At 38.5% G+C, this 14,623-nt stretch overlaps 1 protein-coding gene across 1 annotated transcript; it reads right to left on the reverse strand.

Annotated features, from left to right (window-relative positions):
- Positions 1–6,587: 6,587 nt before the first annotated feature.
- Positions 6,588–10,877, reverse strand: LOC110789160 (endoglucanase 25). Its single transcript, XM_021993814.2, has 6 exons — positions 9,970–10,877; positions 9,109–9,419; positions 8,554–9,012; positions 7,696–7,831; positions 7,432–7,604; positions 6,588–7,349 (listed from the first exon to the last, which is right to left on the reverse strand). The coding sequence occupies exons 1-6, from the start codon at positions 10,343–10,345 to the stop codon at positions 6,948–6,950; spliced, it is 1,857 nt and encodes a 618-aa protein (XP_021849506.1). The 5' UTR covers positions 10,346–10,877; the 3' UTR covers positions 6,588–6,947.
- Positions 10,878–14,623: the final 3,746 nt, after the last annotated feature.

Below are 14,623 nucleotides of genomic sequence, written 5' to 3' on the forward strand. Positions count from 1 at the left end.
CATTAAGACTTGTGATCAATTCAATACTCAAATGAAATTATTCATGGGTTCCCTTTCAACAAAATTTTGAGTCCATGACATGCCTGTTAACTTGGGGGTTGTGCACTAGGCACGGAAGTTTCCTAATTCAATTCACCTTGACTCTTTAATATATACCCTACATATGTGGTGGATTACGAGAGCAAACCCTTCATATGTGGTCAATGAGATAGTGCAACAAGGCACGAATAGGCTTGGCTCATAAAATGTAATGGTTCATGAATACCAAAGAGAATATGAAAGGATTCTCACTTTAAAGCTCACCAAGTAGAACCAGAATCTTTCTCTCATTTCTGCTGCAGATACTCTAACGTTTGAGCCACATGGGACAAAACCTTGATAAAGCTATAGTTGCAGTTCCTCCAACTTCACCCTAGTCGAAGACCCCACCGTGGTATGCCCCAATCAGACCATCAAAAGCCTTTATGGTACTAGTGGTACACAGAAGTCATAGGTGATCATTGGGAAAGAAGCTTATGTTCACTACTGGGATCGGGAGGTTAGACTTAGATAAAGGGGTTCCCCAAGGATATAATAGAATGCCTCTTAATCGATGGCTTCGCAATACAACCATATCTCTTTTATAGGTTCTACTGACCGATGACTGCTACTTCATCTTAGATAAAAAAATCATAGATATGCCGATCATTAGAAGGAAGAATCGCCATAAATAGATTCCTTGTTCTATACGTCACTTAGTCATCTCTGCTTCGCTGCGGGTCAGCATCTCCTAAAGAAACGAAGGACTTCATTCAGTGACTCCTCGATCGCCCTCTAAATGATCAAAATAATGTTTCTCCCTATAGGACTCTTTTGGTTTCTTTTGATGGATTTCTTACTGCTAGGTTGGATCGGATGTCAGCCTGTGGAAACACCCTTCGTTACATTGGATAAAATCCTTATGTATTTTTCTTCTTGTTCTTTGCCATAACGCCCATTCTAGGACGAGTTAGAAGAATTATTCCTAATTATTACACGGATGAGACTGAGAACACCTGACCAGTGTCAAATTATTACACCAAGAATTGACGAGTGAGTATTACACCAATAATTGACAAGCGGATTAGTTATTTTTAGTTGGCTATGTTGGTTGTTCTGTATTGTGGGTTCAAGAGGATACCTGTGAGCCTCTAGGTTGTCCTATATGTGGTGATATATCTGTTAGGATATAGACTAACACTTGAGTTGGGCTATATACTCGTAGGGGGGATTTAAGACATCACCGATCCATATTTTGGTTCTTCTTTGTCCTCTGGCGGGATTAACCACCTATCAAGACCCAGAGAGAGACTCTGGTTATTGCCATGACATGCGATCAACCCGAACCAGAAGAAAATGAAGGACCCGAGGCAAGATAAAACATTAGGCCTCCAGTATAAGAATTCTAAGAGAAAGCAGGAGGAGATATCCCAAATAGTTTTTGATTGTCATCCCACTAAATCTTTGACGCTCTTGGAGATTCAGAGGGAGGTGGATGTTGTTTTTGACGGAAACTATGTCCAAGAACCCATCCGAAAGTGTAAATCCCTCAACTGTCGTCAAGATTTGTAAGTCACGATCGGACATTGTTACCGTGAAGCCAGTCGAGCTGCAGATTGGTTAGCCAATTTTGGTGTTCAACTCACTTCAAAGCTCAACAATCAAGTAGAACCAGAATATTTCTCTCATTTCTTCTCCATATGCTCTAACATTCGGGCCACACTTCTAGAGTCGGTTACTGATAAGGAGTTCATGCTTATCCTCCTTAGAAATCTGAATTATTTCTACTATCTTCACATGGTCTCGTTCAAGTACACAAGTCTTGTTGATCACATGTAAATAAGATCATTATTCATTAGTTCTGTGGTTGTTGACTCTGATAGTATGAAAGGGAAGAGATAGCTTCTTTGTCAGGGTCAAGGCGGTCATCGGCTCAATCGAAGCCTCTTCTCATGCGCGGTGGTTCTATTGATGAAATCTCAAAGTGGTCAATCCAAAAGCATAGCTTTAGCTATTACATCTCCTTACTCAAGTTTCATTGCAGACTAAGAACTATTTCCTTGATTCATTCAAGGAATACCCGGAAACACATCTACAAAAGCTTCGCGTGGAGTGAGCCGAGTTCTTTCCAAAAACTTTGTACCGATCGCTTGAGCGACTACGTACCAAAATCTCATCGAGGTTTAGGGAGTAAACTACCAAGGGATCTAAAGGAAAGGGGAAGTAATAACTTGCTGGCTTTACTTTCTTTTCCTTCAAAAGAAGTTATGTCATATACTAGTGGAAAAAACCCCTGTTGTAGCCCCCTTGTTGAGGGGGGCATACATAAGCGCGCCTCAATAGCTACTTAGTCAACGCGGGTCAAATATTTTACTATTCTATTGAGGCGGGCTTTTTTGGTGTTCGCTTCTACAGAAGCTGTTGAAGGGGGCTTTTCTTGCCCGCCTCAATAGAGAGAAGCTGTTGAAGGGGGCTTTTAATTGCCCGCCTCAATAGGGTCCTTCTGTTGAAGGGGGCTTTTAATTGCCCGCCTCAATAGGCTACATTAAATTTAAATCAATTACAACCACCGCCAAACAGATAAGCTTCTCTTCACATCTCGTCGTACTTCACATCTCTTCCAACGCATACCTATCCTCACCGCGCGACTCCACCACCACCATAACCACCACCACCACCTTCCTCACCGCGCGGCTCCACCACCACCATCTGAAGGAGAGTTTCCCCACCGTCGTCTTTCCTACCTTCGCGCGACTCCATCTGTTTCACACAATCGATTTGTGAAGCTAGGTTAGTTTTTATTTGCAATTATTTGGGTAATAATCCTCTTTTTTCTCGTGGTTTTTTCAATTCATTTCATTTTTGTTTGATTTCCCTTGTTCATCGACCTAATTGCCCCTGTTTGTTGTTTGAATTCCTGCTCGACCTAACTCCATCTGTTTTTTGTTTGAATTCCTGCTCGATAATATATTGTTTGGTCAGAAAATGGATCATGAAAGGTATGACAGGGTTTTAGAGGCATGTTCCTTGAAAAAGGATCTTGAAATCTTGTCTTTTGGAGACCAGACAGTTATTGGTGAGAGGGGTATCAATTTGAGTGGTGGTCAGAAGCAAAGGATGCAAATTGCTCGTGCTTTATACCAAGATGCTGATATATATCTGTTTGATGATCCTTTTAGTGCTGTTGATGCTCATACTGGTAGTCATCTCTTCAAGGTACTATATCTTTTTCCTTTTGCATATCATACATTCTATTTTGATCCTTTTTTTCCTGTACTTATACAAGTGAATATTCACATGATACCTAATGATATACTTCGTATATTTACATACCTAAGAACCTAAGGACTCATTTGATTCTTATTACATGACTAATATACATAGTTTTAACTTTCTAAAACTCATTCGAATCTATTTATGCACATTTAAGGCTCATTAGGTCGTTATAGGTCATGTTTAGAGCTAAAATGACATTTCCGCTCCCAACTTTGAACTAAAGAACCTAAGGACTCATTTGATTCTTATTACATGACTAATATACATAGTTTTAACTTTCTAAAACTCATTCGAATCTATTTATGCACATTTAAGGCTCATTAGGTCGTTATAGGTCATGTTTAGAGCTAAAATGACATTTCCGCTCCCAACTTTGAACTAAAGAACCTAAGGACTCATTTGATTCTTATTACATGACTAATATACATAGCTTTAACTTTCTAAAACTCATTCTAATCTACGTATGCACATTTAAGGCTCATTGGGTCGTTATAGGTCAACAACGTACTTAATTATCTCTATAGTCTGCAACTATATCTTTTAATTTTATGCTTCAATGGAATGTAAAGACAATATCGTGAGTGTAAACTTTGGTACTCATATATATTTTCCTTCCATGCAACTTGCAGGCTAGGGATCGAGTCGATTGGAAGAAAGTCAACACGACCTTACTTAAGGTTTGTACGTAATGCATGATCTAAAGGGACCTAAGTGGCTGGATTAGAGACATTTGTTAGATTAGCTCTCTAGCCTTTTGTCTTTAGTTGTTAATATTAGTTGTAATTTGTTAGACTAGCTAGGTGTTTAAAAATTGTAAACATACGTACTATATATACGCTTTGCTCTGTTGGGTTAATATAAATGAAGTTAATGTAATGATTTATTTATCAAAGATAAGCAGATTCATACCTTTGCTATTTTGGTGTTGATTGGGTACAGGTTTCAATACTCAATGGAGTATATATCTAGTTGTGGTTATTGCCGCCTATTTTATATTTTAAAAGAATTTGGAAAAAAAAAAATTAATGTTGTTGAAGGGGGCTTTTAATGTACGCCTCAACAACATATGAATTTTTGGTGCAAAAATAAGGACCTGTTGAGGGGGGCATTTAAGAAGTGAGCCTCAACAGAGGAGGCTGTTGAGGCGGGCTTCTTAAATGCCCCCCTCAACAGGTCCTTATTTTTCGCGTTTCTGTAGAGGTTGTTGAGGCGGGCTTTTGAAAGCCCCCCACAACAGATCACCTGTTGAGGCGAACAAAGCCCGCCTCAACAGATCACTGAGCTGTTGAAGCTACGTCTGTCGCAGCGGGCCTTGTTCGCCTCAATAAACCCAAAATGCCCCCCTCAACAGGTATTTTTTCCACTAGTGATAGTTTTCTTGCTAGGGTCAAAGCAGAATCGGAATCTCGGATGTGTGATGACCTCCTAGTGGGATGATCACTCACCGTAGTCTACACCTCTTCTAAGGCCAATGGGTAGAAAGTGGGAGCTTCTACCCGACCATAATATTCGGATTTCGGTCGAGCTAGGGTTATCTTCTTATGGATTTTTTGTCAAGTAAAAAAGAATTGAATCTGGTACCAACTTCTGAAAGTTTGAAAGTAAAAACAAAAATGTTTTGCAAGCACTAAGTAAACTACCTTGCAGTGCAAATTCTAAGATCAAGAGGTCTTTCTCGGGAAACTTTAGCCCATACAAGTTCGGACCATAATGTTTGGGAAAGATCAACTAAATTGGAATTTGAACTGCTCACATCACAATACTAGTAGCGTAAAGGCCATAAGTAGGGGAGCAGCCATAACATAAATGTCTTTCACATCATTCTAGAAATCCATAGACATCTAGAGAGAGATTCGCCTGTGTGAGCAACCCAACGGTACATTACATGTGCTTTACAGGCCGCACTAAAAAAATTTCTTCCTAACAACTTTCTTTCCAACAACTTACTCAATTTTTTGATTTGGAAGACGGCCCTAAAGCATCGCTTTAGTTATAAAACAAGCAAGGGCTTTAGCGAGTTGCGCTAGCGCTTTCGTCCGAAAGCTTCGCTTAAGCTCAAAAGGTCGAAGAGCTTTAGCGAGTAAACTACCTTACGTTTGGTTTGAAAGGCGTGGTTTTTAGTATGTCTCAAAAAGGGGGCCCCTCACTAGTCCGACTAGCTAGTGAGCGGTTCTTTCGGGCGGGAAGCAGGCCAGGACCTATCCGCGGGCATACCCCGCAACGAAAGCAACATAGTTCGCCAATACTCGAAAAGAAAAAGATTCGAGAGTCCAGGTTGTTCGTGGAACACAAACTTTATCGTCAAGTTCAGATAGTAGGGCATTGAACAAGAGGTCAGAATTCGATTCTCTTTCGCTATCAAGAGTGGAAATAAACCCTCAACATAAAGTGTCTTCTAATCGCTTTGGAGTTTAGTTAAATAGGCATAAAGATCGCCCTAAGGTAAGATTCTGATACTGAACACCAACCCAATCGGTGGCGGTGTTGTCATGAATGAAGACAAAGCAATCGACCAAGGAAGAAGATCAGGTCTCAAAACGATTTGTTACGAGGCTTACTATATTATACAGGGGATTCATTACATCCCGCCTGAAGGAGATACTCGACTTCTTTGGCTTTCGTTTAGCCAACTAGTGAATGCATAAGAAGGGGGGCTCTCGTGCTTCACTGGATAAACGCACCAGTTTGTCGCTTTCAATACAGCGAGACTTGGCCGATTGAGAATACACTTTGAATAAACAGTAAGAAGGCATTTTGACTCTATTTCTAGTGGGCTTGAAAGGAAGTAGAATATCCTTCGGTTTACCTTATGGTTACTGGGCGGTATAGGTAAAGTTCGAGGGTGTAGGAATCCTCTTAAACAGAAGAAAAGTCCCTTTCAATACTCAGTAACTACTCTTTCTATAACTGCTAGCTCTGGATAGTGAATTAGTGAGTCACTAGAAAGAAAAATTCTTCTTATACCTTTTCCAAAAGTTTTGCTTATATCTATAATATTTTCCATAATATCTTTGTTATAATAGCCGTCAATAACATTTTTAAATGAAATAATTTCTTTAATTTAGTGCATACTTTTACTTCAATAAGACAACTCAAATACAGATTAATATTTTTAAATTACTCCGTACTTTTTTAATTTTTAAAAAGGCTAATCAATGAGTGACATTAGTAATCACCACATTAATTTCCTCATTTTAGTGTAGTATATACATAGATTGAGAAACAAAGAAAATTGCCGTCGTAACCCGTAAACTCTTCGCCCCAAACAAAAAGAGAGACATGAAACAAAATAATCAGAGGGGCCAAAGAATTACGGATTACATTCAATTGATAGCGATGAAGATTTTATGAGCTTGACATTGTTGAGTATTTGGGTATACAAAAGAATACATATTAAACGAATATATGGTACATATACACGGAAGTATAACAACATCAAAAAAGAAAAACTCTCAAAAAAGCCTAAGTCATCCCACTCCGTAACCAACATCTTCGAGCGTGTTAAAAGTACGATTTGTTCTATCTAGCACAAGGATCTGCATTTCAGGTGTTTCCTTTAGTATTTCATACTCGTTCCAGTAGTCTTGAAGAACCCGAACCAAGGGATCCTCCGTAAAATCATACAACTACATGATAATGTGCATGCAGACTCTTTAAGGTTTCCATGGTGCGGGAGGAGGTGGAGGATTCGGGAACAGAGGTGGTACTGCTGAGAACATGGTGTTCTTATCTATTCCAACACCCTTATCACCAGATAAGGCAACAAGAGCAGCAACTAAACCTGCATTCCCTGCAAGTGTGGGTTCCGTGTAATTGTAATTTGTACGGACATCACGGAACCCATCGCGGCTGTCAGGGCCTGCAACCATGGCTCCTATTATGGTGTTCGGGTTTCCCTTCTTAGTGTCCCTCCACTTCCAACCACCTTTGCAGCTGTACTTTATTTTGTTCTTCGGTATAGATGCACCTCTGTGGTGTACGTGCTTTGGAAAGTGTTTACCAAAACCCACCAGATAGCTCATTTTTCGAGGATTTTTGCCAAGAATGTAATCAATCTACAGAAATTAATGCAAATGTATTACTAAAACCGTATGTATCAGATACTTCCAACACAACGAAAACAGAATAGACAAGAACCTGTGTGCGTGCAAATTGACGCAAGACATCTGTAGAGTAGAAATTAGGACCACATGTCCACCCAGGTGTATCAGAAGCCTCAAGATAATCACTGTAAAGGGTAGCCAAAAATGCAGCATTTACTACATACTGAAGAGGTTGAGGTCTTCCATGGGTTAATTGGATCAAACCTCCTACAAGATTAAGCAAGATCATTACACTTAATATTGTTATAAACAATGCAGGAAACTACTTGAGGTTTCAAAGACAAATAAGCAGCCATACCTTTTGTTCTATTAAAGCTATTGAAATATGGCAAGTAGGAGCACATAATTATGTTAGTCTGATTGTGGAAAGCCGAGAGTATTTCTTCATAAGGATAACCAGGGCTCAAGAACAGAAATAGACGACTAAGAAGCACCTGAAAAGGAACAAGGAAATTGAAAAATGAAACGCATAAGACGATGTTTATAGCATAGTCTATTAATTGTATAAGTCAGCCATACTATGCAACAACCATAAAGTTCCTTCAGATTAAAATCTAAGTCTTGACAAAGTAATCAAAATATGGCAGTGATTCTCTTGAACTAATGGAATGATTTTGGCCCCAATGCAACACAAGAAATAATAACTAACAAAAGCCAGTATATATGTAGAACAGTCAGCCGCACAGACATCGATAAACTTTTTATCCATAATTAGCTATCACCAAGAACAGGATGTCCATGTTAAAAAGCTCATAAATATTGCAAAAAAGAAGACCAGAGGTAGACAGTATTCAACTCAGTGTCAAAGTTATAACTCTTGAAAGTAATGCAACGACAGGCCTTATTTGCAAGTTCAACTGTATTTTCAGTCACTTAAACTGAAGTTAGCTAAAGTATGCTAAAAATTATCAAACTTGGCTTGATACTGAATCTTGGAACTCCCAAATGGAAATATAAATGAAGGACATGAGAAGTGGCGATAAATAAATGAAGGACATGTTAATGTGTCAGTTAACTGTTATAAGGTCAGAATAAAATGAGATATTAATAAAAAGAACCCAAGCACGCTGAATATTACAAACTTATATTGCTCCATTTTGCAGCAGTATATTAACAAGAGAATACAAACAAGAATCAGTAAAACACTAAAACTTACTTGAGCTCCAGCGAGCTTGTTGTCCCAGCTTAGCACACCATAATCTGGGCCTCCCCAGAATGCACCAGCATGCTTGGCCATTTTAGGATGAGTTGCAATGGTAAGATAGGAATTATTTCCAGTAGCATAATATAACCATGCTCCACCCCAAACAAATTCATCCCAGTACATAGTAGAATTATAGAAAGTAGCAGCCTCATTTCCTTCACTGTATCTGCCTCTTTGCTCTCTTGCAAACTTGTACAACGTTTTAGCACCATGCACAAGTTTCTGAGAGTATGCTTTGTTATCCTTGAAAACAATAGAAGCTGAAGCCAAAGCAGCAGACATTTCAGCAGCAAGGTCCGAGCAAGTGCTACACGTTGTTACTTTTCGGTCATAATCAATGTCCTCTGGACGCATCCAGCAGTAATGATCATTAGGAGTAGTGCTCCCACCAGAAGTATCACCTGACCCAACCTGACAAAAAATACTAATTAGACACAGCTTACTTTTGTAATTAACAAACTGATATAAACAGGAAACCTTGATTTTTAACAATAGACAGTATTCTACCTGTGCCACAAGCTGATTAATAGAATCAGCTGAAGAATTAAAGGTCTTGAGAAAGTAATCAGTCCCCCACTTAATAATCTCCTTGACATGATTGAGTTCTCCTGCAGCCTCATACTTGGCACTATATTCAATCACACTCCAACTCAACATGGTGATTGCAAACGATTTAGGAAAGTTGAACTTGATGGCATCTCCAGCATCGTAGAAACCACCCTTAAGGTCCTTGAAAATGGTCCCAGTATCAGACTTGCCATCATTCATACACGAATTACCCCTCCACGAAACGTTGTTGTGCTTAGGCAATTTCCCCGCTGTAATACAAACCACAAAATCAAGGCCATCAGAATATATTTTCAAACAAAATCAAATTTTGAACAGGACAGTGTGATCGCATCATTACAAGGGTGTTCTACTCTCCATCACTAATGATCAGATTCTGTAAGGATCTATAATAACTCACTCAAAATATAACCCACCCAAGCCATCGCCTTAATCCAATCGCAAACTTATCAACCATTTATAAAGTATTTCATTCAGATCACCCGTGCCAAAATTTCAACACACCCTGATTTAATTATTACTAATCAACCCTCTATAAAGTACTTCATCCAGATAAATTCGCGGTGAAATTCCAAAACACTCTGATTTACTACTAGTCCTATTTAAAATCACTAATTCTCTCTCCTCTATTCGAGATCATGCTAACTAAATCAGGAAAATTAGCCATCGTCGAGCTACAATTTCCATATTAAATCAGTAAAATCAAATCAATCAAGCAATAAAGTTTAAAAATAAATAAATAAAGCAGCCGATCTAAAACTCAAATATCGAAGTTTGACGAGAGAGAAAGTAGGATCATACATCTTTGAGCATTGAAGAACATAAGACCCTTATGAAGAGCCTGAGTATAATTATCCGGTGGGGGAGCAGCATGGTGACGGCGCGGTGCAAGTTTAACAATCAAAGCAATCAATCCGACGAGCAAACCAACGGCTAAGATAGAGCCAACAGTCCAAAGAAAGATCTTACGACTAATAATGATACAGCCAAGATCCACATACTTCTTCTTCTTCTTTTGCTCGGTAGGACCCAGAAGCCAGCTCTGCTGCGTCTCGTCTAGCTGCCGTGAAGATAACGCACCTTTGTCGTAATCTTGAAGATTCCTACTTCGATCATCATCTGTGGCGGAATCTGCAGCTATTTCTAGGGGTCCTCCCCATGGATCCCTCCCATACATATTTTGTGTATTGTGGGTTGGTTATTCAGCTTGCTCTCCTCCGCGATGAAAGCGGGCTGAGTGAGTTGTGTATGGATTCGACTTGATTAGCCTTTTCAGCTCGTTCTTTGGAATGGGAGGTGTTATTGTTTATGGATTTGATCACTGGGTTTTTCAGCTTGCTCGACGGCGTCAGGACTCAGGAGAGATCTGGGGGAGGAAGGATGGAGAGTGGAGGTGGTGGTGGTGGTGGTGGTGAAGTTGAAGTTGAAGGATGATGAACAAGGGTGAAATGGGAGTGTCGGTAGTGAGAGACAGTGGTTGGTTTGATGGAGATGGGTGGGTGTGGACTGTGGAGGAAATAAAGTGGATGTGTCTTGTCTATGTGTGAATAACTGATTACTGTATTACTGTATTAGGGTGGAGCTATTGTTACGGAGTAATAAGAGAGAAGGGGAGGAATTTATTTTTTATTTTTATGATTAAATTATTTAATAAAATGGAACTTGCTAATAATGCAAGTATGCAACATGTGGGTTGCAAATTTGGAATTGCATTCTTTTATTTCAATCTACAATCTACAACCTTTTAAAAGTGAGGAGTCCAAGTTCACTATTCATGCAATAGTCCCATGACCAAAATGCCCTTATATTCCTACCATTTATCTTTTGTGCCCTTCCTCTCAGTCATTGCTTTAACGTTAAACCCTTTTGTCATTCAGATCTTCCCCTTTTCTCTTCTCTGCAAACACTCCCAGCCATTCGAGGCCACCTATTTCTAGGGTTCTAAGCTCTTTCATTTTCTTTTTCATAATTCACTCCATCAACTACCAAACCATTCTCACTCCTAACTATCAATCTCAAATCCAAATTTACAAAGTGATCGGTGACGCGTCGTCAGCAGCAGCAAGGAGAAGAAGCAGCCGCCGTAGCGCCACCCAAACTAGGATCGATTACTTCTTACCTACGCCGTCACCATGGGTCGTATGCACAGTCGCGGGTACTTCTTCTTTTACACTCTCAATGTCCGCCTCTTCTATCCCCTACAAGAGGACTCCACCTTCCTGGCTAAGATCTCCGCTCAAGATGTAAGTTCCCTTCATGTTTAGATTTACCTTATTTAGGTAATTGTTCTTGTTGGGTATATTATCCTCTATGATTATATTTTGAATTCTGTTTTTTTCTACCTCGATTTATCGTTCATATTTATTTGATAAGTCTTTTTTTTGGGCTTTTTTGCCTCTATTTTGTGTATGGATGCATTGCTATTAGGGTTTCAATTCTTCAGAAAAGGTCAAATCTTCGCGATGGTTTTTGCTGCTATTATTCATCATTTGAGCAACTCCCTTTACAAAGTCTTTTGCTGCTATTATTAGGTCAGATCTTTGATCAATTTGATGCGATGTTTTGAAGTTTTCACCATTTTCTTCGATCTCTCTTCTCTTCCAAAAAGAAGAAGTTTTTGATTCAAAAGTTGGTGCTTCTCACTTGGTTCGCAAGGTATCTCTCTCTTTTAATTTAGTTTTTGTTTCTTGAATTTAATTTAATTTTGTGTGAGAAATGGTTGGTAATTAGGGTTTTGTTGGTAATTAGTTTGAATTGTGTAAATTAGATTAATTTGATTTGGAGTGATTTTGTTGGTTTGTTCTATTAGGTACATACTGGCATACTCTGCTTGGAATGGTTATGTTGTTCAGGTTTACAGGAACTGAAATGACATGAACAAGAAATGAAAACAAGTTTTGTTGATTGTTTATTAATTAAACTTCGGATATCGGTTGCTATATACTCTGGTTGTCCTGACATGATTGGAATGTTATATCTTCACGTTTAGAAGAATTGAGTTGTATTGTTGTTTACTTCGTATTAAACTTGGGATATCTGCATTTCATTTTTCGGGTGAGATGTTGTGAGGTGAAATTCTTCCTCCGATTCGTTCCTTTATATTTTTTTCCTGTTCTGTTACTTGCCAATAACATTGTTGTCACTATGTTAGGAGATTTACATGCTGAAATCTTGTAGATGACAATGCATGCTTTATGTCCTGCGTCCATCTTAATTTAGAGATGCTCATTGCTTTATTACATTGGTGTAATATTTTGTTATTGGATGTCATGATCAAATAATTAGAACCAACTATAAATGGGAACTTATGGTTAGTCTCAAAGCCGCATTTCTTAGATGTCATAAAGTTTCATGATAGCAATTTAGTCTTTTTCATGAATTTGGACTTATTCAGGATGGTAAGAATAGGTTCAATCTTTCATTTATTATTAAGAATTTAAGACATACATTGAGGTCCATTTTGGTTTGTAACTTTGTATGGTCCTCGTGTCTTTTTTGGTACAGTCTGCTAGAGACGTTGAGGGCTTTGGTGGGTCAATTGAAGTGAATGCGTCCATGTGCTTTGCAGTTTGTTTTTTAGAGGGGGAATTAGACAGTAACGGGTCGTATGGGCGTATAACTCTGTAGTCTGTACACTATAGCCAGGGTTTTACGTATGCAACGATTTTGTTACTCAGTCCCGTAATAAAATGCCACATTTGACTTGTGTAGTCGGTTTTTGTCAACTTCGAGCATTTATCATGATATCATATGCTTATAAAATGATCGCCTTACACTGTTAATCCTGTGTCATAATTTGATGCAATTCTTGAAAATCTATGATTTAACTGTTAAATTCAAATGTGACCCATTATTCTGGAAGGGGAAGCAAATGTTTTCTTGTGAGCCCGCCTAAAGTTGTCCTCCTTCATAATTAGCCTGTATAGGAATTTGATGTGATAGAACTGCTAAATGCACGTTAAAAAAATAAAATCAAATGTCTGACGATCCATTTTTTGCACCTTGCGTTTTGGAAGAGGCCTGAAAGTTTGGGAGAGATATAATTAGAACATTGCTGCAGGATTAAAGCGATGTTTTTATCGTTAGCGAATCTTTGGATGTTCTAAAATTTTGACTTGTTTTTGATGATTTCAGTTGACTGGCAAGGAGATCTACCTCTTTGGGTATTAAGTTTTTTGTACCTTGTTGTATTTCATTTGCAGGGGCGATTCCGGTGATAGTAAGCTCACCAAAGATGGAAACACCTTTTGAGAGAAATGGGCTTAATTCTAAAATATTTTCCATCTTCGGTTTCGTTTTCCTTCAACCTCCTCTTCTCTCACCGCCACTTTCCTGATGAGGACCGATGTTCCTTCCTCAACAAATCTGAGGTTGTTGATCGTGTCATTACCTCGCCAAGAACTTCCAGAAAGTTGACCCTTCCAAGGTTTGAGTTTTAATCTCAATTTTTTCAATTATTTTATTTAGAAATGTCAATTAATGGTCTATTTAATTTGATAAATCGGCATAAGTAGCTTGTTGGAGTCAGCCTTTTAGGGTTCTTATGTCTGATTTTATTGCAAGCGTCAGTCATTGATTAATTGGTTTTAGAATAATTAATTAAGGATTTTTAATTTTTGTTGCTGTTGTTGTTGGGGTCAATTTCGAGTATCGGTATGAAATTGAACAAGTCGATGTGTATTTTGATGGTTGTTCGTTTGAATACAAGTAGGATTAGAAGAATAAAGAAGTGTTCTGTAGGAAGTTTTAGTTGTAAGTGGAATAGGAGGGCACAAACATTAGCTTACTTAACTTATTTTGTGTTCTGTAAGTCGACACCAGGAAGAACAACGAACATAATGTAGTATCCAAAACGTTTTTGCTAACTGTTGACCAGTTGCGTATATTTGTGTTCATAAGTTGCTTGATATAAAGAGCTTTCCCGTCACTGGCGTCGATGGAGTAGTGGGGAAAATTGGATATGAGATGTACATATTTTAGGTGATTTGATCACTTTTTGAGTGATTGTGCATGTATGTGTTTTTACTTTTGTTACCTCTGGTTTGTGTTGCTTGTTGCTTTCAGAGAATTTGATTTCACTTTTATCATTTATGTAGAATCATTTCTCTCGCATTTGATTTGTGATTGTCAAGAAAAGGCCACATATTTCCTCACTTTTTTTCGCTGATGTTTAAAATCTTTCTCATTACGCTTTTTGAGTGCGGGTCGTTTCAGTTTTCATATTGATTGTTAGGTTTACCATGGTTAGCCCTCTTCTTTGCTCACATTGTTTATATATTTGAAGATATCAGTGCCTGGTCTTTCAGGCTTGATATCTCTTGTATTACATTCTAGAAGCTTTATATCCTCTCAGTTTGTTTCTTTGGGCTGCTAAAGTTTGGTTCTTTGACTTTGTTTTGTGTTTTTTGAAATCATATCCAGTGCGCATGAGCTCAATAGGGAGAAGAACATGTCT

The sequence above is a fragment of the Spinacia oleracea genome, chromosome 3, assembly GCF_020520425.1.
Source record: "Spinacia oleracea cultivar Varoflay chromosome 3, BTI_SOV_V1, whole genome shotgun sequence".
Taxonomy (NCBI): Eukaryota; Viridiplantae; Streptophyta; class Magnoliopsida; order Caryophyllales; family Amaranthaceae; genus Spinacia; species Spinacia oleracea.